Here is a 26,954-nt window from a genome sequence, read left to right on the forward strand (position 1 = left end):
TTGAAGACAAGAATCAACATTTTCTTGAAAAATAAATAATGGATTTAACATTTATTTTTCCCAAGGATGGATATGCACAGTTTATTTCAGATATTCACACAAAGCCTTATCTGCAGTAGCCATCCTTAATTTGAACTGATAGACCAGTGGGAAAGCAACTAGTCAAAATATCCACTGCCAACAAGTGGAATATTCTAATCAAATAATGGGCCATAAGATATATGCCCTATTTAGCGATTGAGTGAAATACCGCACTGGTTCATGTCTAAATATTATTGAAAAGTTCAATTCCTTTTCACACAGTGAAGGAAGGATGAACTCTGTGTATTATCACTAACAAATTAATTTTAGAAAAAAAGTTAAAATAAATTGTGGTAAAGAAAATTTCAAGTAACACAGCCAAAAGTATTATTCAATTAATAAGCTTACACAGAGAAACAAACTGTTTAGTTAAATTTTAGGATTGAGCATCACAAACAATTTCTAATAAACTTGTATTTGGTTTCATTTACCAACAAATATTAAATTTTTCTCACCACACTCAGATCATACACTGTAATGCCATATAAATTAAGGTTTGTTGTTTATGAGTGTATTGAGATAAAAAAAAAGAAAAAAAGAATGGAGTTCTTTCATGAACTTGTCAAACAATGAGGTTACCTCAGATTAACATTCCACTGGTCAGTCAAAATAAGATAGTTATGTGTATTTTTAAATGAAAAGCAATTTCTATTTAATTTAACACCCATACATGCATATATAATCATAATATTCATTTATCCTACTTGGCAATTTTTAATTTTAATTTTTTTTTTTTTCAATATTTATTTTCTTATGGAAACAGTGTGATAGATAAAGGCTATCATAGCTCTGCAAAGCATTCAATTATTAAAAGGAAAATAGATTTTAACAAATTTTTTGGAACACTGAATGTAAATTAGTACAAAAAAAAGAGTTTTCTTTCATTAAAATCTCATTTCCTCAAAAAGAACATCAAGGGGTGGAATGTTTTAGAAAGTTATATTAAATGTGGGTTGGTTAATGAATCTATATATGTGCAGAGATGTAAAATATTGTATTTGATCCTAATTACAGTTACTATTGCAAAATTACTGTGAAATTTTTTCAAAGCATAACAAGTATAAATGTTTGAACTTAGTGTAAGGGTAAGAGTTTATGTAATGTGAGCTTACAGATAATAATTACCGAATTTTATTTAGAATATTTTCTTCTCTTAGTCACATGATAGCAAGTAAAAAAAATAAAGTCTGTTAAAAAATTCCACATTAATAATTTTTCCACAGATATTAATAACATAATTCCATTGTTTTCACTAAAGATATTTTTATGTATTGAATAAAAAGAAACAAAACAATTATGATGGCTTCTGGAAATGTTTTTATTTACACAACATTAATCATGATGTTAACTTGTTTGACACTTCTGCAGCTTATGTTTTTTTTTGTCTTCGAATTTTTCCTTTTTTCCGTTTGAAATTCTTTTCCTCAATTTTCTTTCGCCTATTGTCCTTCTTCATTCGAGGATCTACCACCTTGAACTGACCTTTAACCCCAGCTGGCCTGTGAACTCTCTTGCCCATCCCTTTCTTGGCTACAACGTAGGTAATTTCTCTTTCCTTATGACCTTGAGCTTTCTTGTAGATTCTGAATAGAATTAAAATGAGAAGATACATTTTTTAACAACTATAAACAGTTAAAATAAAAGCAATAAATACAAGATTATTTGTTTGGTTGATGAAGTATTGCTATCAACATTTTGACTTTTATCTTTATTGGATTGATGCTGCTTACATGGAATTTACAAGATAACTGATTCTTTACAATAGTTATGGTCTAATTTTATATTTCATGAAACACTCATACTGTGATTTATAATTTTTGAGTCTTAAAAATTTTATATTAATCAACAGAATTTGTAATTCTTACTTTATTGAGAAAAGGCCTTTAGAAAACAACTTTTATGTTGAGGTTTCAAAATCATATACTAATTGCCATTCTTGTTGACAAAACATAGGTATCAACATTAAAATCTAAACACGTGTGCATATTATAGTTTTGAAATTACAACTTATTGAATATGAATATAAGAATGCATTTATGTATAGACAAAAACAATTCAAATAATTTATTGGTGGCCAAGCAGTATACTAGCTTCTTATAGATGATAATTTTTAAAACAATTTGTAACTGAACTTCCAAATGTCAGATATGGTATAACTACCATGAAACAGAAAGAGGTATCAATAGCAAATTGTAAACATCCTGTTTTTTGAAAATTTATTGATGAGAGAAATGTAAGTTATTACTGGTTTACAAAAAATATGTTAAGTAGTGTGGATTAGGAGGTCAAAGCAGCAAGCCATACATATGACATATTTTAAATGTATTTAAAAAAAAACCAAAGTGTTTTAATATCAATGAAAAAAAGAAGTTAATAGCTATCAATTGCATAGAGTTGGTACAAATTTAACTACGTATTAATTTTAGTGTACATTGTACCAGTTTTCATTTATAGATTTTCAGCTTCATTAGTGGATTAATTAAGCTAAAAGAGAAACTACACAAATTCAGAATATTAGCAATGAGGGAATTAGGAAACAATATGTAAATCTTATGTTTTATTACTTGATAAATCCCACATAAGAAACCAAGTGGAAAGCTAAATATTATAAATCAATATGCCTGAAAAATTTAACATATAATGATTTGGTCTGTCTGGAAATTCAAGCAAAACTACATGAGGACTATCTGCTCTAGTGGTTCCTAATTTAGTGGGATTGAATGCCATATTATAACACCCTTACAGCTGAAAAGGTAAGCATGTTCTATGTCATAGGGATTCAAACCTCCTACCCTCATATTAGGGTAAGTTGTGTGATCTAACCACCAGGCCTATCCTAACCTATAATGATTAGAATGAATTGTACCATTAGTTGATATTCATTGATATTAATGATATTTATGGCCATAACTTTTCACTTAGCACTATAATTTTTGAATATTACATAATACATAAGCAGAAAGATTAAGCAAAATTGGAAATACTTATTCAAAATAAACACATGTAAATATCACAGACAAGGTTTTACACAGATACATAAACAAAGAGCAGATGCATAAAAAAGAATAAGATAAGTAATGACATTAATCAACTACATATTAGAACACCACAACAAAAAAACTTACGACTTAATGTGCTGCAATTTCTCCTTGTCTGTCATGTCTGTAGAATCTGTAATAGCTTCAGCCTTTTTTCTTGCTTTCTCCATACGTTTTAATGCCTGAGAATAAAAAGGAACAACTGATAAAAAGTCCAATAAAATATGGAGTACAAATTACACATTAAACACCATGATGTTGTAAAAAATAAATAAAAAACAATGATTTGAAAAATAATATATCAAATTACAAGAAAAACCACAGAGAAAAGCTAATTTACCTTTAAGAGAGAACTTAAATGTTTGGTTTATACTATTTCAAAAGTATACTTGTTTAGAAAAAATAATGACAGCTAATAATGAATTGTAATGAATATTAAAAACTAACAGTAACAATGAGTATAAAACAGTCAAGCTTTCTTTCCAGTGTTTTACTTCTCACCAAATAAACACAGCTTATTATTTAGTTATGTTAATTTGTTAAACAATTAATTGACTGAAAGAAAGAAGGTAAGTCTTTTTAAACAAGTACTTTCCTCAACCATAGAACAGTACTTTTGATAGCTACAAGGAAACCACATGAAAAAATTAATGTCACTAAAAAGAAACGTTTGCTAGTGTCTAAATCAGCCATGAAATCAAGCCAGCCTTACTGTAAAAAATAAACATGAGCTCATAAAGTTCATAAGAACTTCCAAAAGATTGCAAAAACAGCTTAAAATATTAATTTTATGCATTTTTGAAGTTTAAGAAAAAAATTATAAAAATAAAATTTCAATAATTTCTCTACAGAGTAGGAATTTCACACTTATTTATGAAAATGCTTGCTAATCTGCTGTAGATGTAATTTCTAATAAAAATGCCAACGGGAACACTTGCTGGTCTGAAAAGTATTGTAAAGTTCTGCATGCTAGATATTCTATCATCAAAAACACGACACTGCTGAATGAGGAGCTGAAAATTGCCATCATGTGAATGATTTAAATACATCTACATTTTTATATGGTGAGATGAACATATATTTTAAACAAGAATAGATAATGACCCTTGCCACTGACATTGAATGAATACATTTTTATAATCAATGATAGCTAATGTCTATGATATTTTTCTTTTCTTATGAAAATAAACTAATAAATTACCTTCTTAAATACATAAGCACACATGCTAACATGTGTTTTCGTTGCATTTAAATGAAGACTTATTACAGTAAGTTTGATTGCTGAAACGTGGTTCCTTTAAAAGAAAAATAAATTACTCTGTGATGTAGTTTGTACATACTCATTCAAAATAGGATTAACATATATTTTCAGTTATCAATGAACTACACTCTGAAAAGTGTAACACTTAACACAAAGAGTAAGAACAATTCTGTACAATAAAATTGGAAAACATGTATTTAATTACTGTAACTTATCAAAGCAAAATCCTTACTTACTCTTTTCTTCTTTCTTGCCTTTGCTTCTGCTACTTTTTTGATTGGCCTGGCATTGATTTCCTTCAAACGTTCTTTGTACTGTGACACCATTTCCTAATGCAGCAAGATTAAAAAACGCATGTATTAGTACATACAATACCATAAGGTGTGTATTTATGAACAGATATAGATCCATTATTAACATACACTAATTGCAGTCAGGAAGTACAACTTTTCTTTTGTAATTTTCATTGTCAATCCTTTCACTTCAGGCTCAGTAGATTAGACCCCTTATGACCTAAAAGTGACCATCAGTTTTCATATCATAAATTTTAATATAGTTTGTGTATTTTCAAGAAATTTGTCAAGTTTTCAGTTAACATTTCAAAATTTTTGTACACACATACAAAAATATTTTTTTAGTTTAGCACTTTTACTAAACATTTGTCCAGGAATATATTATGAAATAAAACGACTTTCATGATAAGATTAAAAACACTTCTTCATGTGAAAAATTGATGACTGTTTAATTTCTAAGATCACCTAAATAAACATCAAACGTTTTTTTGTCAATCAAGCTTTGTAGTTTATCCCATTATCTTCTTTAAGTCTAGATACGTTCAGTCAATTTGACTGACTTTATAAAAATAAATCTAAATTACTCTTTTTTACTTTCTATAATGATTGAAAATTGTAACAAAAAAACACAATTTTTATCATAAATAGATTAAAGCTTACATCAGTGTACATCTGTTTATATTTAAATTTTATTGTCTTCAACACCTAACAACTAATACTACTATGTAAGCTGAAAATCATTCAATGAATGTGTAGTTCAAGTTACCAAATTGAATTTTGTAAGGCACAAGCTGCACACAATCTTATCCCAAAAAACATTAAGAGTATTATTATTTTTCATTATCTTACCAAATATATCCTTCTCCATTTTAACAAGTTTCTAATTTTTACATTTCAGTTACTTTTATAATAAATAACAATGAAAAACAGGAAATATGATACCTGTTTTATTCCTGTAGTCTGTTGATGAAAGTTAAGCCTACTTTTTCATACTGATGATGCTAGTATACCAAATGTCCATGTAACCCTATGACTACCATGTCATACAAGCTGAATGACCCTACGATGCTATAGTTATATTTTGTTCCAAAAACAAAACTAGTGGATGAAATTGTTTGAAAATTAACAAGAGGCTTCCATATACGTATAAAGTTTCAGAAAAGTAAGATAATGTTATTTAATATAGTTGCTTCCACTCAGACCTTCAACATTTCACCTGCAAGGTGATTTTCATTTTGAAAATAAAAATACTATTTATTATGTTAACAGTTTTCACATTTCATTTGTACAATCTCTAAAACCTCCTAAATGGAAATAAAAAGTTTAAGATAAATGTTTATGTTTTATTTTTCATTTTCTCTACTATATCAATATTATTACCAATGTATAATACAATGAAATGTTTAAACTTAAAAAATGTAAATACATACCTATCTTTGTAGAATAGTTTTAAACTATCTTCTTTGGGCCATGTGCATAATTTCACATCTTTACTTTTTTACTAATAATTTAATTTGAATGTTCTATTTTCCTTTTCTGTTCTTTACTACTGATTATTACGTCACCAAATGTCAATGAGAACCCATGGGTAATAGAATGATATGACCAGAAGAGATACTTTAGCCTCCAGCAAAATGTTTCTGTGTTGCCTGGTAATGAAAACTTTGTAAAGCAAGGTGATGCTTTGCGTATTTTACAAATATTATTTAACTTTTCAAATATAAATATTAAAACACAGAAGCAAAACTTAAAAGCAATTTTAAATGTCTATCAACCTAATTTGTATAAGACCAGAAAAAGTAGTTAAGCACTGGGGGCACCAATCTCAACAATGGATAAGTGGTATAAAATCTTTATTTTGCTGAGATATGGCTTGTGTAATAGTTAAACAAGGTGGCTCCAATCAACTCTTTCTATTTTTTGAAACAGTCCTTTATATACTCTTACTACAGTATATGACATGTGATAACCAATCAATAGCTCAGAATGTCCCCATAGTGGTTTTCTCAGCCATTTTAATCTTTGAAAAAGCTTCCACAATTTTCCAAACCAAGATTTCAGTGAGGTCGGGTGCGTCTTTAGTCTGCTTGAAGTTTCATGTTTTTTTTAAAATCTAAATACATCTTAGTTACTAAGCTTAATAAATTAGTGTACAATTCTTTGGTATTTATTCTTTGTACATTCTGTGGTTATTTATGATTTTTTTTGTTAGTCAACTGCATATATATAAAACCTAAGATATTTTTTTGACATCTTCCATGTGTGAAATTTTAAAAGGTTTAGCAACCTATGTCCAGCAGCAACTGAGTACAAAAGTCGTAGTGAGAAGAGAAAGCTGTTTGGTTATTTCTTAATTTATTGTTCTATATTTTAAGGAAAGTTTATTAATTTATTTCTAAACAGTAATAATCTATCTTCATATATATAATGTATAATAACTGAAATGTGACTGTATATTACAAAATACTAGTCCACTAAAACACAGCCAAGACAGGGAAGACTAAAGCCAGTTTTATATTGCTGGATATGTAACGAGTCAATGCAAATTATGTAATGTTATCCAGGTATGACTGGACAGTAAATATAATAAAAAAATTATAAATATATAGCATTATGAGACTTAAGCTACTTAGATTAAGCTTTTGTATTTTCATGTTATAATATGTAGACATTCTAGTATGAAAAAAAGCATACTTTATATTTCCTCATTTTTTATGATGGTTATGAGGTTGGTCAAATGACAGATCCCAAATAGTTAGAGTATAGAAAATAACAAAATATAAAGTCTTAGTGAAAACTAATGTTTCAAATGTATTAAGGAGGGTCTAGAAATTACGCAAGTAATATCCAAGATTTTTGGGACGAAGAATAGTTTTTTAAATCATAACATGAAATCACTTTGCACTCAAGACCAGAAACAAAACACTATTTTCACAAACAAATCTTTAGTAAAAATATTTCATTAAAAAATCTGATTTTTTGTATACAAAATACTTATAATTTTTACTAAAAGTCTACCAAATTTCGTGAAGATACATATACTGTATCAAAAGTTATAGTGTAAATAATTAATGTTTGTAAACATGTAAATGAACTCGTATATTATACCATAGTGAAAGGGTTAACATGTTGTGTTGATACAGTTGAACCTTTAAATGGCAGCTATCATCAATTGATGATACAGGCTAAAAACGTTAGTTGGCAACATCCTCACACTGTAGTGACTGCACCCACCCAAAGCATTATGTCTGAGTCATTTTGTCAATGTAATTCATGGAGTGAAAAAGGAAGGGTGCATCAGCTAAGGGAATGAAGCAAAATCGTTTTTCATCAAAAGACGAAAATGAAGTATTAGCAAGTGATAATTATTCCAATGAAGAAGAAAACTTTTCAGATTTTTTATCATCACCAAATTCAACTGTTTCAAGCTCTGAATGTGATTTAGATAGTGAATGAAAATCCATTGGTTCTCAGTGGGTGAGGTGTCATTACTTTGATCCATTTATTCATTATTTTGATAGTAGAAGCACTGGATTCCCAGATAAATTTAGTCTCACGGAATGATTTAAAGAATATGAATTTTTTACTGCTTTATTTGATCAAAGTATAATAAGTCATATTGTGCAAGAAACAAACAGATATTGAGTTTTGTAAATACTTGAATTCCAAAGAAAGTGAAAGCAACACTCCCTCTACTTCATAAAGTAAGAAATGGGAAGATACAACTATTGAGGAAATGTATGCTTTGTTTTGCTCTGGTGATGCTTATTCTAGATGTAATAAAGCATGTGTTGGCTGATTATTGGAAAATGATCCCTTACAAGAACTCTAATTTTTCCAAAATACATATCTCAAAATCAATTCAAGGAGATTCTTTGCAATTTGCACTTTGAAAATAATGAAGAACTAAATGCAAATGATTGATTAAGGAAAGCTAAAGGAGTTTTTACAGTAGTGAAGAATAAAGCTAAGGAACATTTTTCTCTATTTCAAAAATTAATTATCAATCAATCTTTGATTCTTTTCAAGGGTCGCATTGTTTTGAAACAATACATTCCAAGCAAGTTCCACAGATTTGGATTGAAAATATCTGTATTATGTGATTCTGAGCCTAGAATTGTAATCAATATGATTATCTGTTATGCAAATGATATAGGTGTCCCCAAAGGTTCTGAATTAGGATTTTCAGGATCAGTTGTCAAGCAGTTGATGAAAGACTACCTTGGAAAAGGTCATATATTATATACTGATAATTAATATTAAAGTCCACAATTATGCAACTTTCTCTTTGAAAATAAGACTGGATTTTGTGGAACAGTTGGAACCAATCGGAAGAACGTGCCTAAATTTGCACCTCTGAAGAAGGGAGATGTTAAGACCAAGAAGAAAGGGAATATGGAAGGGAGACAAGACCTTTCCCAGGAAGACAGCCTCACTGTTCCTGATAGACTTGTTAGAAAAGGAGCATTTTCTTGGCACTTTATAGAAAGCAATCCAACCTCAGGAGCTTGAAAGAGTGGACAAAGACAAGGTTACGTATGTATGCATACAACAAGAAAAAAAAAAGTGAAAGGTGGTGACTACGTGATGTAAAGAATATAGAGCAGCACTGTGCATTGTGTAAAGAATATAGAGCAGCACTGTGCATTGGAGAATGGTTTCTTGACTTTCATACCCTAAAAAAAATTTTGAACTTGTAATAAATAAATCTTCATTATCCTTTTGTTTTCATTTTCTTTTATACTTTGTTCAAAATTCATAATACAAATGCTAAAGATTATGTTTAAGAAATGTTTTTCCCAATTTTTTATGTCTGTGGTGAAGTGCTACCTAGAACATTCTTGCTGTTTAAGTGTTAAAGATGAAACAAAGTACAAATCTGGTATAAAAATGAAAGTACATTTTTTTAAACATACAGTCATGCTCATTTCAAGGCTAAAGGTTGCTCACTTAACTTTGAGCTTGCAAGCTATAATTCTTCTTGCAAATGCTAATATCTGAATTGAATGAATTTTGCTAACAGGTACAAAAATGAGACTGTATAAATGAAAATTAACAGAATATTTGTTTAAATATGTACCACATATTCAAAAAGATGAGGCTTTTGCACTCTCTTTAGCTTGAGATATCTAATTCAAATTACTGTAAAATATAATTTTTCATATACATTTTGTAATTCACTCACAGCTGTAACAGGAATTGCTTTTTTATAATGGAGTTCTTCATCTTTCACAAACCAGTCTGGGAGATTTTCATCATTGAAAGTGTACCTTATTTGAAATGAAAAACGATTTTTTATTGAATAAGAAAACATACTGTATATATTACTATACTTACACAAATAAAAGACATTTATGAATCTTGTTTAATTAATTCAAAAATTATTTAAATTAAAAAAAAATACATTCTTTAAAGTTGTTAAAAAAAACAAGCTGTAATACTAGTCTACAGGATCCAACAGTAAGCAATGTAAAGCATAATAAACTATGGAATTAGGATTGCACAGTGTTGGAAAAAATACCAACACACAGTGTTGTTAATGAAATAATATACCTGTGATAAATATAGAAGTAAAGTATAAACAACAATAGCTAAATAAATTTAAAAATAATGGTTTACTTTTAAACTTAAAGAATTGTCTTTATAATATCACAAAAGAGGTAATCTATAATGACTTTCCATAAATGATATACATTTCTTTTAATACTTAGGATGGTAAAACCACAGACTACAAATATTTAAAGCATATAAACTTACAAGAAAACTAAATGTTAAACTATCATAGATCTGTATAGATGTTTTATAGTAACAAACATCACAGCAATGAAACCCAGTTTGAGAAGTATGTATTTTCAAATATTATTTAACTAAATACTACTTTGTTAATAAAAGATAAGTCATTAAACAAATTTAAAAATTTTGAATTCTCGATTACATTATTTCATCATACTTTATAAGGACTTTAATTTTAAAATAGAGAAGTATCTATCTTTACACCACTAGAACCCAAGAACTTGAAAGCTAACGAAATTCAGATTTAAATATTTTTTATTATACAAGATACACTTTTCACAGTGAGGAAGAGTATTTTTAAAACAGGGTACAATGTTTCAATAACTGATGTGATCATTTTAAAGTATATACATTTTAATGGTAAAGAAGCTCTTGTTTTTGCATTTAAATCAACATTCAATAATCTAACAACATATTTAAATTGGAGAATAAATAATGGTTGCATATGCATATCAGTTTGAATGAATTGATAGATTATTTATAGTTGAACAGAAAAAAAAAGAGGAATATGTGTGATTTCATAAGTTTAGGAATAAGAAATAATAATCAATAATAGACTAATACATGGCAGGATATTTGTTATTGTGGGAATGTTTGATTTTATTAATTACTTTTTTTTCTGTTAATGTCAGGTTTGTGTTTTAGTACAGTGACATTCTGTTCAGAAAAATTGCTGTTTTTGTTAGATTCATTGATATGAAAGAGAAGTTTTTGGTATTATTTTACCCTGATGTTAAAATCATGTTCTCTTTCACATATATAAAAAGTCCTAGTGGGGTGGGTTTTATATACAGTTTTCTTAAAATGTGTGTGTACGTTTCATTCCTGGAGCAGAAATGAGTCTATTTGTTATGTTGGGGTTATAGTTATGTGCTTGTCTTTTCCAAATTTCTTACAGAGGTATAATAATATTTTTACATATAAAATAATGCCAGTGATTAGGTTTTCTCATTTTACAAGTTTGTTTGTTTGTTAAAAAGTGTCTTGTCTGTGATTTTTAAATTCATTCATAGTTTGTATAACTATCATAATAGGAATTGATTTATATTAGCAAAGTATTAAGTTACGTGTGCAAATTTTTATTGATGTTTCTGTGATGTGCATAGTGTTATACTAAAATTAGGAGGCTTTTTAAGAGCATTTTTTGAATAATTGCTGCTGTATGTCTTTTTTTCAATAGTTTTTAATGGTAAAGCATACGAGAATTTGTGTGATGTTAACATTTAAAAAAGTTGATTATATATTTATTCTCCATTTCAACTGTGACTTGTATGTCTGTGTGGGTTGTTTATTTGTTGAAGGAAATATTTTGTTCACTAAAACTGCAAAAAATGTCATCTACATATCTAAACAAATATGCAGACTTGTATATTGAAAGTGACGATCGTGTTCTGTCCTATGTGATGTAAAAAAAGAATGGCCAAAGATTCTCCTTTAGATCTTGGACTTGGGATTAGTCACCGTTGTTTAGACATGTGATTTTATTGTATTATTATCACTTCCTTTTAAAGACCTTCAAAACTGGTTTTTACTTCTAACATTGAAATTGTGAGAAGAGTGAAATGTGTAGTTATAATCTTTACTTAGGGGGCTGTGGTTTGAGATTCACTGAGTTGAAAGTTTGCAACATAGATTACATTGGTCTTTACAGTAACAAGTTTTGTTTTTTTGGATTGTGTTGATGTATGAAATTTTTCTAGCTTTCTTTCTAAATTTCATTTGATAGTTAATGAAAATACCAGACTTAAATAATCCTGATGTGTTTACATCTCTTGATGTTCCTGTTTTTTTATGCACAAAAATCATGTAAAAATTTATATTAGATTAATATTCAAATTTCAAAAAGTTACTTTCATATTTATTCCAGCTGCAGAATTATACATGTATGATGGGCATTCAGAATGAAACAGGATTTTTTTTTCTTATTTATATGTTGACATTTAATCAGAACTGCAGCAAATGAGAGATGTTATAAGCTCAGTGTTTGTTTTATGCTAGATAACAATGCCACCTTCCATAGTTGATTAACGACCACAAGAAAGAAATTTGCATGGACAGACCATTCTCATTCTACAGATGTCTGCTCTCACACATTCCATATTTTTGAGCTCTTAATGGTTGTTTGTATGGACAATTACTTATAACTAACAATCTTAAAGCAACTGTGAGCATTTAGATTTATTACACTATATTTGCATTTTGATCAAGAGGGTATTACTGACAACAATGTACATATATTGTAGGACATGGAATACAACAAGAGTAATAAAATTTTAGGAAAGTTCTCAACATCTCTGGTACATTTGTTGGTTGTAACCTAGTGCTGTTAGTGTATAAAAAAATTGCACATTTCTAAATATCTCTCATGATCAAAAGAAATTATTTCTACGATGTTAAGTACCTGTTAAATGCATTATCTATGATGTCTCTCTTAGCTTTCTGTGATTGAATCATCATGGAACCAAGAGCTAGGCCCTCTGGATCTAGTCTGATTTTCTTCTTTTTCTTCTTTGTTACTGAACATAAAATGAATATAAATCAATAACTTTTACTGTATGACTTGCTTAAAAACTAAAACACAACAGTAGGCAGGGTGAAATGATAAACATCCCTTTACTGAATCCTATGAATAATTAAATCAAAAAGTGTGTTAATTTGGGGTAAAAAGTTGATATTCTTAATCCATGATGCAGGGTTCTTTAAAATGAGAACTAGTGTTTGAACTAAATTTCTAGTTTTAGTGTTAATCCAGCTTAAGCAGGTACCTCATTTTGATTCTAGAACAGGATAAAACTCTTATGACAGATTTTTACAGGTGGGCAGTCTATGGCCAAAATAATATTGCCACTTAATTATTTCAACAGCACACTTTTCATTTACAAAGACTGTTTATTAATGAGTTATTATCTTCTATCTATGTCTTTCAGACATCTTTTAACTAACTTCTACAGGTGAAATTTCATCTTTTATGTCTAATATATTGCACTTTAAAAAATTAACAGGAACATTTAATGTTAACAAGTATAATCAGAGAAAATATCTCCCAAAGCAAGATAATGATTTTCAAAACCTATATTAACCAGTAGTTAACACTTGAATGAATAAAGTTTGAAATGGTTTGAAGTAGTCCTCAAAACTAGAATAGAACAAAAATCAACAACAAATACATTTCAAGTTACCATCTCCTATTAAAGACAGAAATAGTAAATTAAATATTTTTACACTGAAAATGTATTTGTGATAGGTACTTACCTCCCTAATACAAATTAATCTCAATCTGCTTTCTGCCCTCTAAGCATTGTAGAAAAACTTTTATGCTTAGCATACCAGTCTATATACTACACCAATTTTGTGCCACTATTAAAAATGCATATATATATATGAGAAAAATATAGAACTTTTGCTCAAGAGCGTTACGAAGCAGATAAAGTCCCCCAAACTTAACTGGAGGTGCAGGGAATGAACCATCTGCAACCAGAATTAACAAGAAGGGAGGTCTTTACTGCATAAAACAAGAGAAATAGGTTTGTGTCATCCCAAACCTGATATTATGAGGAGGATCTCACAATGGCTGGTCCTGCTTTAACTGATGACTGCCCATCTGGAAAGAATCACTGAGGGGAAATTAAAGAAGCAAAACAAGTTTTGTCTACTCACTAAGTGTATGTGTGGTATGTTAAAGGTTTACAATGTACTCAGGAGGAAGCCTTCATGGTCCACCACCCCAGCTGATGGGAATTGGTAAGGACTCCCTTGCTCTACTTGGAGAAAGGAAAGGGATGGTTGAGTAAATGAGGTGGAGAGTCCAGTGGAACATCACACTAGAGAAAGAGCAATGGATGTCCATGATTCCCTATTTTAAAAAGTAGACTGTCTCCAATTTATTTTATCAAGGGTCAGCAGTGAAGGTCAGAAATCCCCTTCTGTTTTACTCATGAAAGACCATTAGAAACAGTCCACATTCAAGCAAAAGTTTTGGATGCTGAAAAACTGATGTATATACCATAGGAAATGACACCAGTGGTCTTGCAGAACACCCTATCTCTACAGTGAGTATTATACCACAACCACTAAATAGTGTGGGTTTAAGGTAAAAGATATTTGAAAAAGCAACATCTGTCTCAGAGTGGGATCCAATAGTAGTAGTAACAGAAGTATGTCTGAAATAAAACAACAAACATAAATGAAATGATGTAATGAGACTAACTCCAGCCAAAGGCAAAGGGACATGGTATAGAATTGCAAGGGAGCAAGACGATATCAACCTTAGGAAAATACAATCATATTGAGCAAACAATGAGCAACACATTAGTCCATATTCTGGCCTGAGCCATAAAGGTAAGCAGCTAAAGACAAGATGATACGAGAAGACTGCAACATTCTATGAATAAGTCCAAATACACCATTCTAATGAATTAATGAATTTAACCAGTTAGTGTGATAGGAGATAAATCATGGAAAACAGATGGATTTGAGGGAAGAAAAAGTCTGGAAAGTGAACTCTGAAAGAAAACAGTATGTTTCATGTACAAATGTAAAGACCAAACTTGACAAAGAAGCTGATTTTGATCAGAATAGAAATACAGATGGAAGATGGGAGAAAAGGAAATGGGTGTGAAAGCCAAACAGCCTTCTCAGAAAGCACAGATCTTACAAACAAAGTATCAGTCTGAAAATAGGATGGCATAAATGGATTTTGTTTCAATAATGGCATAAGATATCTGATTGATGACATACATAAGCGAGGAGAAGGAAATAGGTCTTGAGAGAGAGATAGTATATAGTCGAGACCCCAATCATGCAAATCAAAGGAATGTTGAGAATGCATGATTTGAAAAAGAGTAAAAAAGGAGGAAAATGACAAGTGGAAAAAAAACTTTATGAAACTTGGAGAAATAGAAGGAATTTGACAAGCCTTTGTCAAATAAACAGATGAAGAATTGGGAAAGATGAGGTACAGAAGAGTGAGAATGATGAAAAACACATTGAAGAGACTAAAACAGAAGGTAGAGCATTACTTCTGATGAGTGAACATTTAATAAGATTTTATGGCTCTGGAAAGGAAAGATGCAACACATGGAGCCAATCAAGCAGTGGATGACTATAGCATTAATGACATGTACTCAGAGAAGAACATATCCACCAAAATACCTGTGGACTGAGAGACCACTCTCTGAGAAGAATCTTGTTTGGTTAAGATAAATAATTCACAACCAGATTCAGGGTGCCAGGAACATAACAAGCTAAGACTACAATGCAGTGACTCTGGACACAGAAAAGTAAATTCAGAATCTGAATGCACAGAGACCTGGATTTGGTACCCCTTTGTTAATGATGCAAGTGACCACTATAGAATTGTCAGACACACACACAAGATGAAGGAAGTGTAACAAAGCTTGATTAACTGCCCAGAGTTTGAGAATGCTGAGAACAGTCTTTGACCAACTGGACATCAGAAATCTCCCTAGAGTCAAGATAAATACCCCAACCCTCTATAGATGCATCTATGAAAAGAGAAATCCATAAGAATTGGAGAAAATGGATCCTCTGCTTTGGTCTGGTCCCTGTATAGCCATCAAGCCTGGTCAGCACTAATTAGGGAATGAAGGGTAAAAGAGTGATCCAAGGGATTTAAGTAGAAGTACTATTGAAGGGAATAAATAAAAGAGTTCAATCCATGAGAGTGAGAACTTACAAAAAAGACTGCATCCACAAAAGATACAGAATCTCTTAAGTTATGGCAAAATGTAAGGTGAGGGTGTTATGGACTTCTCGTTCCATATCCTGAAGACAAAGAGAAGTCTGGGCTAGACAAATGTTGGAACTGAAGAAAGTCTTCAAATAAACAAGGTATTGAGTGGGGAAAAGATATGACAGAAATCTCACCCATGCTGCTTTTGTAACAGAATACAAGTGTGGCCTCTGGACTGTAAACAAGATGAAATAAGCAGGAGCCAGACATTCATGTAATGATGAGTGTGAAAATCCACACAGTGATACAGTGAAGGTGTCAGGCTATAATTCTCACCACCTGATAACACCTATGTGATTTGATGTGATATATCAAAACAATAGGACCTAAACCAGAACTCTCAAACATTTAGCTATAAATAACCATCAACAATGTCTGTGATGGAGGAGACGAACCCCTAATTGTATGGTATGTGGAGAAAAATCAATTTCTTGTATCAAAAATGTAGTTAATAAAGAACTAACAAACTATTGAAACTTGCCTAGTATACAAAGGATGTAACAATAACCAACTAAAATTACCTAGAAAACAAAGTAGTATTCAATATATAACTTAAAAGAAATCTAAATTAACTTAAGAAAACAAAGGACATAAATATCTAACTTACCAAAGACTGAACACTGATGACATGAAATACTTAATCTCTCATGTGTAAAGAAACACAAAATCACACAAAGGACAACTCAGCCCCATCTACCAAAGGTATTGCAACTAGGTGCAAAGTGTACAAGGATGAAAGATCAAACCTCCAACAAAATAAATTATTTGGAGGCACAGCGACAGCAGCAGGTAAAAGAATATGAAGGAAATCACCCTTGTCTTGAACATAAAAAAAAAACTGAATATGCATCAGCAGTTAATCTAAGTAACCAGCTGGAAAAAAAGTGTGAAATCTCCTGAAGAGGTGTAGTGTGTAACACACCAAAATAAGAAGGTGCCTTAAAAGAGAGTTCAAATTGTCTTTTCCTTAATTGTATTCTTCCTCAGCAACATTTTCAGGTTGAAAAGAAGAAGAAATTTTGGCTGAACATATGAATGCAGCTCTCTGCAAATTGAGGACTGTACCTTTTCTACAGCTCTTATATAAATTGGTAAAATATCATTGAAACAGCTAAATGAAAACCTTTGAAAAAAATTGAAATGGTAAAGGAGTGCAACCGTAATTGGAAGCCACATGCAATAAAATACACATCTAAATAAAGCTGTGCCAACTGAAAAAGTGAGGACTGAGTGGGAATAGTGCAGGGAGCTGTGCCTATATTGGCTGTGCAATACTATTGGTGGAGAGTAGTCATATTATATGTATATGTTTAATAGTTATACAGAATAGGTAGGGTATATAAACTGGTGTGCTGAGTGAAAATATTTTAGCAATGCTAAGAGGGTAGAAAGAAAATCAAGATAGCTTTATCTTAGAGAAAGTACAACCACATTAGAAGTATCAAATTTTAATGAGCCCAATGAAAATCTAGTCCTTTTAGTAGGTAAACCTCTCTTATTCAGTGATAGGAAAAGTAGTTACATTAATATTTCAGTGTCATATCTACGGAAAAATATCTATCACATAATCTGAAAAGTGGACTTGTAAATGACAACTTACATTTTAGTAACAGTAATATAGAAGCACTTACAAGGGGGGTATTTGTGAACCTAATAAAGAAAGTTGTATCATCTCAAGTTGCTAAAAATCTTGGTAATGCACTAATGAACTTAATGTAAGAAAGGGATAACCTACATACAAAAAAAACTGATAATCTAAACTTGTTAACATTGTTACTGATTAAGCTAGATAATCCCTCAATTGTTAATATAATAATGACCTAAGAAAGATGAATAATCTATTGATAAAGAAAAATCATAAAAATTATTAATTATTTGCAATGCAGATATTAACTAGTGACAGACAGGCAATGTACAATAAAATAATTTATACACTGTTAAACTAACACTACTAACAATGAAATGATGACAATAAGTAAGACTAATGGATAAAATGAATACTACTAAAACCACAAGGAATACAGTAGTTATCAAAAATTGAATTACCCAATCACCTATGATAATGTACCAAACTTTATAAATGCTGCCAAATCTACTAAAAATGAGATTAAAAGACTTTAGAAAGAAATATGGATCATCCAATCCTATAAGTAAGGAAGTAATAGACTTAATTAAAAAAAAGTTGTTCATTTGGCTCTATCTCAATAGGTCCTATGGCCAGGGGTCAAACAAAATGTCATCACATTTGTAAACTTAACATACTGACCTGATTATAGGGTGATCTCGAATACAAGGTGAATCACATTTTCAGAAACCATGGGAAAAAACAATTGTCATAATTTCCTTTTTTAGAAATATCTTTCTTGTATTATGGAGTTCAGTCTTTTTTTGTTTACACAAATGCTTCACATTATTTTCAGTTCTACCAAACCTTCTAGCAGTGGTACAACTGCTGATTTTTATTCCTCAAGCATCACCATAATTTTAAGATTTGCATGATGACTTTGTTATAATCCTTTATTAATTTGACACTTTCTTGTTCCCTCTCTTTGAACAAAGTCACTCTATCTTGAACAAGGGTCAACTCAAAGATAATTATTATTAAATTTAAAATGAACAAAGTCAAAGCAATAATGCACCAGCAAAATCAATACTATAACTGTAGCCTGCAGGTTGATTACTTACAAGAATTAATTATTGACCTTGAGAAAATATTTCCCATGCATGCGTAAATAGATGCTACGTGAATATTCAGGAATGCATCAGGCTAGAGTAGGGAGAATGGGCTTGTGGTCAGCTGCAAATATAACAAGACTAAGAATTGTAAAGCCTAATTACATTTGCCTCTGATGATTTTATTGTCTTGAAATTTTTACATGTTCCATAGTAATTCCTGTACACTGAATCCAAAATTATGCCCATTTTTCTCCTTCAAGTATGGATTTTTCCCAAAATTTCATATGTACTTTTACATAAGTAAATCATTTTCATTGAAATTGGATCACATGTTGTTATGTTTAAAATGTTAACAACCAAGGGCTGCAGATTTCTTTATGTCAATTGTGATGTAAGAGTCTTATCAATTGTTCTAGAATCCTTGAAAAAAAAAACTCTTAGTATATAAACAGTTAACAAATCACATGATGTGTCATTTCTGGATACTATTTGTTTGTGCATGCTCTTTGACATTACTTTTTTCTTTTCAATATTATTTGTTGGTTCTTGAAACGACATGCCCCAGATGTTATACATGAAAAGACCATAATGACGTTTTGACTAAAAGACAGATTTAAATAAAAATGAGTATAAGGATGGATATTTGTGTAACATTAATGTTCTTCCCTTTTCTTCAGTTTGTTTGTATTTTGTTAACAAACATAGTAAAAAATCTTCATTGTGATAGATGAAATAATAACCTGATTCAAGTATGTTTTTCTCTCAATTTGTAAAACATCCTTATGTTATAGAAAACAATGAATATTACTTTTGAAATCTACATTGCTGAATTATTAAAAAATTATTATTGAAACCAAAATAACTTTTATAAGGTATAAATTTACAGGTCTGCATTATTAATTAAAAAACACCTTATAATCAGGCCAATACTGTACATTCACAGTTTTATTGAGCTACTGTTTTATGAATGTATATCAATAACTTTGGTAACAAATTCTATATAATTAAAATTCTAGTATTATACATTAGTTGTTTCCTTAATTTAAAAGTAAATATTGAGAAAATCATAAAAATCGATTTTTGAGTGCCATACAGTATGTTGAATGCAGCTTTGATTCAAAATAATTATTTGTCATGTCCAAACACAAAGTCTACAGTTTCTTAAGAATTAAAAACTTAAATTACCAATATTGACAATATATAATATAAAACAGGAACCTCATATCTTTATTAATTTCTGATATATTAATATATTTAACAAACCAACCTAGGTAGCCCCACCCACCTCTTTCATTTTTGGAAATACTTGCTTACAAACACCTACTTTATGATATGTATAACCAACTGAAGGCTCAAAATATCCCCCACCTTTTCTCAGCCTCTGCAACATGTTAACACAGAAAAACCTTTCTTTTCATGGCAGAATTGAAGCAGAAAGATAAGTATCACTTTTTCACTATGTGACAAAACATGTTACAAATTCATTCAAACTGGTCATTCATTATCTTTTCGGTGGAAATAAAGTTTGTACTAACACAGAAAATGATGATTCTTTGTTCAGAAAACAATAAAGTAAAATATAAAGTAATATGATGGATGAAAACACTGACTTTTTATTGGTTATAGATAATATAGATTTAAACATAAGAAAATCCTATCAACAAATCCTGAATAAGAGGGTGTGACAGGTAGGTGTAGCAAGAGGCGTCTGATTTTCTATTCAATGGCTGTCATCAAACAAGACTGAAGGCTACAAATAGGATTTGTCTGATTTTATTGTGACTAATTTACATTAAATTTCATACTAATTGGAGATATGGTGAATAAAATAGTGAAGAGGGAAACAGTCATTTCTAACACTAAGAGAAATAAAGGATTTTTTTGTAATATTACTTTTTAAAATCTTTAAATATGGATTATTAGTTATGATTTCATGCTAAACAAATTGGTATAAAACACAAACAAAAAAACAGTTTAAATTAAAATTTGAATGTAAGAAATGCTAAATTAAAAGTAATATAACCATCTAAACATTACTAATAAAGCTGTGAATTTGAAAAGACAAAAAACAACTTAGGCAGTAATAAGACATAATAATGAAACTGTTAACTGGAGAAAGAAAGCTGGATTATTTAAGTATTTTATACAATACTACATAAGCCACGTTACAAACAATAATGAATTGGTGACATTGTTTTAAAAAAGTAGAAAAATTATGTCTTTTATGCATTTTTCTCACTACTAATAACACATTAGCACAAGTTCAAAGGTTAACTGAAACTGATAGGTTTGCCTATCAAAAGTACAGTTGTTTCACTGAATGTTTTTGTATTTTAGTTACTAAGATATTTTGGACCCTACACATTTCTTTACTATTATAAACCTGGTATTTTTTTATGACATTTGTAAACTTTCCTGTAAATGATTTATTCTAAAGTAAAGTCTACTTATAATGAAGAAGGAATAATATTTGATATTACCAACAGGGTGATTGGTTTCAACTTCATTTTCTATACTTTTCACATTTTTAGCCATTGTTGAATTATTTATCTCTGAACTGGAACTTTTAACTGGAAAAAATGCAAAAAATTAATGAAACTAACAATACCAGCCTAATTCAAACAAGGTACTATTAGAACAAAATCAAACTAGCCTCACTCTAAGAAAAAGAATTTTTGAAGCAATCCTACAGATTTGTTGAACATTTTATAACACTCATCTGCACTAAAGATGTAAAAATAAAAAGAGGAAGATAGGCAATTTCCTTTCTTAATAAAACATCTGGGAAACTGAAAAATTCCCTCCCACAACAACCAAATATCACATGAACTGACAAATAAGTAAGAACTACCTACAAACTCAATTTATGTTTTCTGTTTTAGTACAGAATATTTTAAGCATCTATTGAGTTCAAGAATAAAAGCTATAAAAATCAGGTTATTCCCACTGAAGCTCAATCAGTTAACACAAATTACAGAACACAGGTGTGATAAAGTAATTGCTGTTGGTTGTTTGTAGATAGATACAAAACTACACAATAGGCTATCTGTGGTTCGACCACCACGAGTATTGAAACTCAGTTTCTAGCAGTGCAAGTCTGCAGATGCTGAGCCATTGGAGATCGTGTGTTAAAGCTTATCTTAATTTACAACTCTAAATTACATTTAAATATGATATATTTTGCATTTCTCTCTTATGACAGAACAAACAGAAAAATAATTAAACTTTAAATTTCAAGAACAACAACAAATGACACTTTTGGCCATTAACCTATAAGCATGTGGGGTTATTAAATTATTAATTTAAAAATTTGTGGTGCAGTGATGATAAGAAATATATATCATAATACATATACATTACCAAAATACAATGAAAACTCTAAAGCTAATTTACATTTAAAACACTTGACCTTCAAATCCATTAATTTTTGGAATTTTATTTATTATAACAAAAATCTACTGCAACTCAGTTTGTAAATTATTTCCTGAGCAAAGAATCAAATGAGAAATTCCCAAAGAAAAGAGGAAGGAGAAAGAGTGAAACATGAAAAATTTTTGCTTTTAATTACTGCTACTTTTTATCATTACAAACTTTATTTTCTAATGCTATTTCTCACAATCCACATATTTCTGTGCTTTTTCTTTTTTAAGATAGTTGTTTCACTTGCAATAATTCACTAATCTAATATCACACTTGGAAAAATTTTTGTTTTCAATAGCTTCAAAATAATTCTACTCATACCACTTTCCATAATATACGTACCTCAGATTTCTTACCTACTTTCAAAATAACAGATATTTTAAACATTGTTTTTAATTTTACATTCTTGATTATTAAACTTGTTATTAAATGATGAACCTACCTTTTAAAATGTCAGAAGTTTCACTTTCATCAGAGCTGTAACTTTCTCCTAACTTTTTGTCTTCTTCAGCCTTTTCTGGTTTGCTTTTACTGTCTTCAACTGAGATAAAGAATGTTTTTAAATATATACAAGCTGCAGTTTGATTGAAAAGGTTTGTGATCTAATAGGTTAAAAGGAGAATGATACAATAAAGGTGAGAATGTGATGCAAATGTTCTTATAATTTTATGTTTTTAGCTAAAATATTACTGTTTGGAATGAGAAATAAAAAACATCATTCCAAAACAGAGTATTTCTAAACTAGATACATTTTCTTATTTAATGCAAGATGGATAAAAGGGTAAAACACTTTTTAATACTGATGTAATGAAGAGCTAAATGTCATATCAAGCCAAAAACCCATCATATTTTAGAAAAGAAAATTAATCTAACCACTCTGAGCTGCTATATTTGTCTGTTTCTTCTGTAGATTCTCAGTTATCATTTCTATTTCTAGGTCTTCTTCTGCATCTTCATCTAATTCAGCAAATGCGTCTTTTTGAAACCAGAGTTCTGCTTTTGTTTCTGCTTGGAATTTCTTTTTCTTATCAATCAAGTCTACCAAGAGGGGATTATCTTCTTCATTTTCCCACTTCAAGCTACCTTCTAGATCACTTTCTTCTCCAGAACTAAAAATACGTAAATAATAAATACACATACACACATATATAATTTACAATATTTAATAATGAAGATAACCTGAAAAATACTTCCAAAGTAGGCAAGTGTTTACTTCCTACATTTTTATTGCTTAAGCTAGTGTAACCCAAAATTTCTCAGTTCACAGAGCTCTTAGTGTCTCAGCACTTTTTTCACAGGACCCCTAGGCAAAAATGAAAAACCTAATAGTTATGTTTATAAAGTAGTCAGGTCCAAACAACTTAAGTATTTATGTCTTAACAACTTAGTAGTCATTTGAAAGAATAATACAGGTAAATTGAGAGTAAAAACAATACTTTTATTCCATTTTTAAATAACCACAATTACTAATGAGATGCGTGCACCTGTTGGGCACTGCACAGCTTCTGAAACCTTGATATCAGATTAGACACTGCACAGCTTCTGAAACCTTGATATCAGAGTAGAAACCACCACCCTCATTTCCTGTTCCACATTGATTTTCTCACAGTACTTCCTTCGTATCACAGCAACCACTGAAAGCCCAACTTTGCAGAAATATGACGTAGCAGATTCAGCAACCATTATGTTCACCATTTCCACTGCAGTCAGTAAAATCAGTTCTTCTGCAATGGTGTGAGGCTTTTCACATTTCGAGACTCTATATGCCACCTTGTAGGATGCTAGCAAAGCACTGTTTGGTATTGATGTTCGTTGTAAAAGTGTACCCTTTTGTTCTTTCATTTTTTTAACTTTCTAGTAAAATAATTATGGGATTTACCAACTGATTACTTCTTTTGATGTTCAAAAATATTTCCATTTTTATGCACAAGGAATGAAAACCAATAAAATAATTCATTGAACTTTGCTGGACCTCACACACACTTGATGACAACACCCTCCAGTTATTTCGATTACTGATGGCCCTGGAGAGTCAATAGGTATTTACATACAAAATCTAAAAACAAGAAAGTTCGAGAAGTTACTGACATAGCCTAAAGTACAATTAGCCAAAAACATATCTCAAACATTCAAGAATGTCATTGAAAGGAATGTAGCTCGATCTAATATTAAAACTGTGAACTACCTCAAGCTAGTAGTTGTCATGGTGTTTAACAGATGTCAATATCGATGTGTTTCCCTTGAGAATTTGAAATAACCTATTGTGTCTCAGGGTGCACAGTTTGGGAACCACTGGCTTAAGCGTTTTTTACTATAAAATATTTTTGAGATATTAAATAACATTTATCAAAACATTTTCCTTCATATATAGAAAGTAATGTTAGTTTTATGAACCAATTTTAACGTCAACATTTTCCTAACCTGAAAACATATTTCCTATAAATACTCTAGACATTCTCTTTAACATAAAGAAATGTTCTTTTCCCTGTGCATCTGCCTATTAGACTTGCATGAATATCAGGCAAGAATATCAAAAATAGATTTTCAAACAAGGAAAATGTTGACTTCTGAGATGAAACTCATCTCTACAAAGAGAAATGCTAAAATCCCATTGGTTGGTCCAAAGTTTTAAAAACCTGGATGAGCTCCTTTAGAAAGCACCTGAAGGGAAACCAATGGAGTGTGACACCTGATGACAAGGTTCCATAAGGGCATACCTGTGGGAAACCCCATCTTGTCTCAACTAGGATATACTCTTCACCAGGAATGTAAGGAGGAGAGAAACAAATGAGCCCCAACTGTTAGAATGATAGGTGGAATGAAAACATGACTGTCCAAACTTTTGCGAGCCAATAAGAATGATGTGGTTGGAGTAAAATCCAACCATATCATGTGTGTACACCTCAACTCTGACTGCAGGAGGAGGGGACATTAGTTTTGTGGTATGGTTTTTGAGGGGTATCCCATATTAAACTGCAATGTCACCACTACCCCATTTCTTACCAAGGTTCATCATCTAAGTATCTAGAAGCTGTTAAATGGCAAGGATATTCTATGCTCTATTTAGAGATAGGTGAAGGAATAACTTGAATTGGGTACAACCACAGAAGTTCCCAAATCCCTATTAGATAACTGACAAGGAAGGCCTACTTGGAACAGTGTGATGAGTAACTGGGAAACCCTAGTGCTTAGAAGTTAGTAAGCACAAGCCAAATGTGGGTAGAACACTACTCTGGTTCTGGCTTTTTGCATGATAGTCCATGTTCCAGATTGGACAATTGAGTAAGTATGTGTACCACGAGGATACCTCAAGTTATCTTGAAGAAAACCCCATCTCACAATAAGTACTGGTAGAGCATGGGTAGATTGTCTAATGACATTTTTCATTATCCTATCTTGATGTAGATACTAGGGAAACAAGCATACCCTGGAAGGCAATGTCAGCCATTTAATGGAAGTCTATGAAATGTAAAAGGGGCAAAGAAAGAAAACTTACTGACACTTCTCAAAGATGGTGGGTCAACTGAAGAATGGCAATTGGATTGATGGAAATCAAAATCCAGCAGGAAATGAAATAACCAGATGTTGTAGATAACAAGAAATGAAAGTGTGGGGAGTCTGCTTAGAGGATCTCATCTAAAAAGATTGTGAAAATGGGAAAAACAAGAATGAGTCATGTGTAGAATCAAACTGAAGTTTGAACTATTATTTTAGCACATGCATCAAAAGACAAATTTACCAAGACTGAGCTGGTCAGAAACATGCCAACAATAGGAACTGACAAGGACCTGAAGGAGGGATGAAGAGAAGAACAGGCAAATAGAAAAAAGTAAAACCAGGACTAGCTGAGAGCATCAACAACCAGAACTGAAGGAAGAGAAACAGGAATCCAGAAGAGAGGATGCCTGGAGTTGAGAAGAATGGCAAAGGCACATCCATGAGAGGTCTGCCCACTTTGTTTAGAATGCAGACTGGCCAAGAGAGGTGGTATGCTGCCAAGTTCTTAGCTCTTGAAAAATAACAGGCTGCAAACAAACCTGATGTGAATGTGCCCAAAAAATTATGTCTAACATCTGAAAGCAAATGGTCCTTGAACAGATTCCTCTTGAACATCAAGAAATGATCATGGAATTGTCAGAGTATATCATGACCAAATGATCCACCAGTAAGGGCAAGAATGAGAACATATCCTATGAATAGATGAACAGGGAAAACTTTGAGCATAATGATGTGTAATTAACACTTGTCCTGTAATCAGTAAAGATTCAGTTTGAGAGGTGGTAAGAAAATAGCAAAAGTAGTATGAAACTGTACAGTCACCATAATGATGTATTGAGAAGAAGAGTAGGCAGGTTCACAACTGAGGACAAAAGAACCTGAGAAAGAATCTCTTGCATCTACAACATGCACTGGAGGAGATAAGTGTGCCCCCACCTTAAAGTACTGAAGAGTTCCAGGAAAGCCAGATCTCCCAAAAGTGGAAGAATCTCTTACAAAGATGAGAGAGAAAAAAAATTCTATGACCAGACATACAATAGCTTGTAGGTGAAGAGTAAAAAGCTGAAACAAGAGATGACGAAAATGCTCACAATTACCACATATTAACAGAACATAAAGGATTGAGATCTCATGACAAGCCA

At 30.9% G+C, this 26,954-nt stretch overlaps 1 protein-coding gene across 1 annotated transcript in view; it reads right to left on the minus strand.

Moving 5' to 3' along the window:
* Positions 1-1,380: 1,380 nt before the first annotated feature.
* Positions 1,381-26,954, minus strand: part of LOC143240649 (pre-rRNA 2'-O-ribose RNA methyltransferase FTSJ3) — a 51,213-nt gene continuing 25,639 nt past the window's right edge. Inside the window, exons 11-18 of the mRNA XM_076483418.1 lie at positions 23,188-23,423; positions 22,757-22,855; positions 21,375-21,464; positions 12,868-12,982; positions 9,859-9,943; positions 4,617-4,709; positions 3,207-3,301; positions 1,381-1,664 (exon numbers count right to left, since the gene is read on the minus strand). Coding sequence (XP_076339533.1) covers positions 1,451-1,664; positions 3,207-3,301; positions 4,617-4,709; positions 9,859-9,943; positions 12,868-12,982; positions 21,375-21,464; positions 22,757-22,855; positions 23,188-23,423 — 1,027 coding nt within the window. The 3' untranslated portion in view covers positions 1,381-1,450. The remainder of the gene's footprint in view (positions 1,665-3,206; positions 3,302-4,616; positions 4,710-9,858; positions 9,944-12,867; positions 12,983-21,374; positions 21,465-22,756; positions 22,856-23,187; positions 23,424-26,954) is intronic.

Source organism: Tachypleus tridentatus, chromosome 13, assembly GCF_004210375.1.
Source record: "Tachypleus tridentatus isolate NWPU-2018 chromosome 13, ASM421037v1, whole genome shotgun sequence".
NCBI classification, from domain to species: Eukaryota; Metazoa; Arthropoda; class Merostomata; order Xiphosura; family Limulidae; genus Tachypleus; species Tachypleus tridentatus.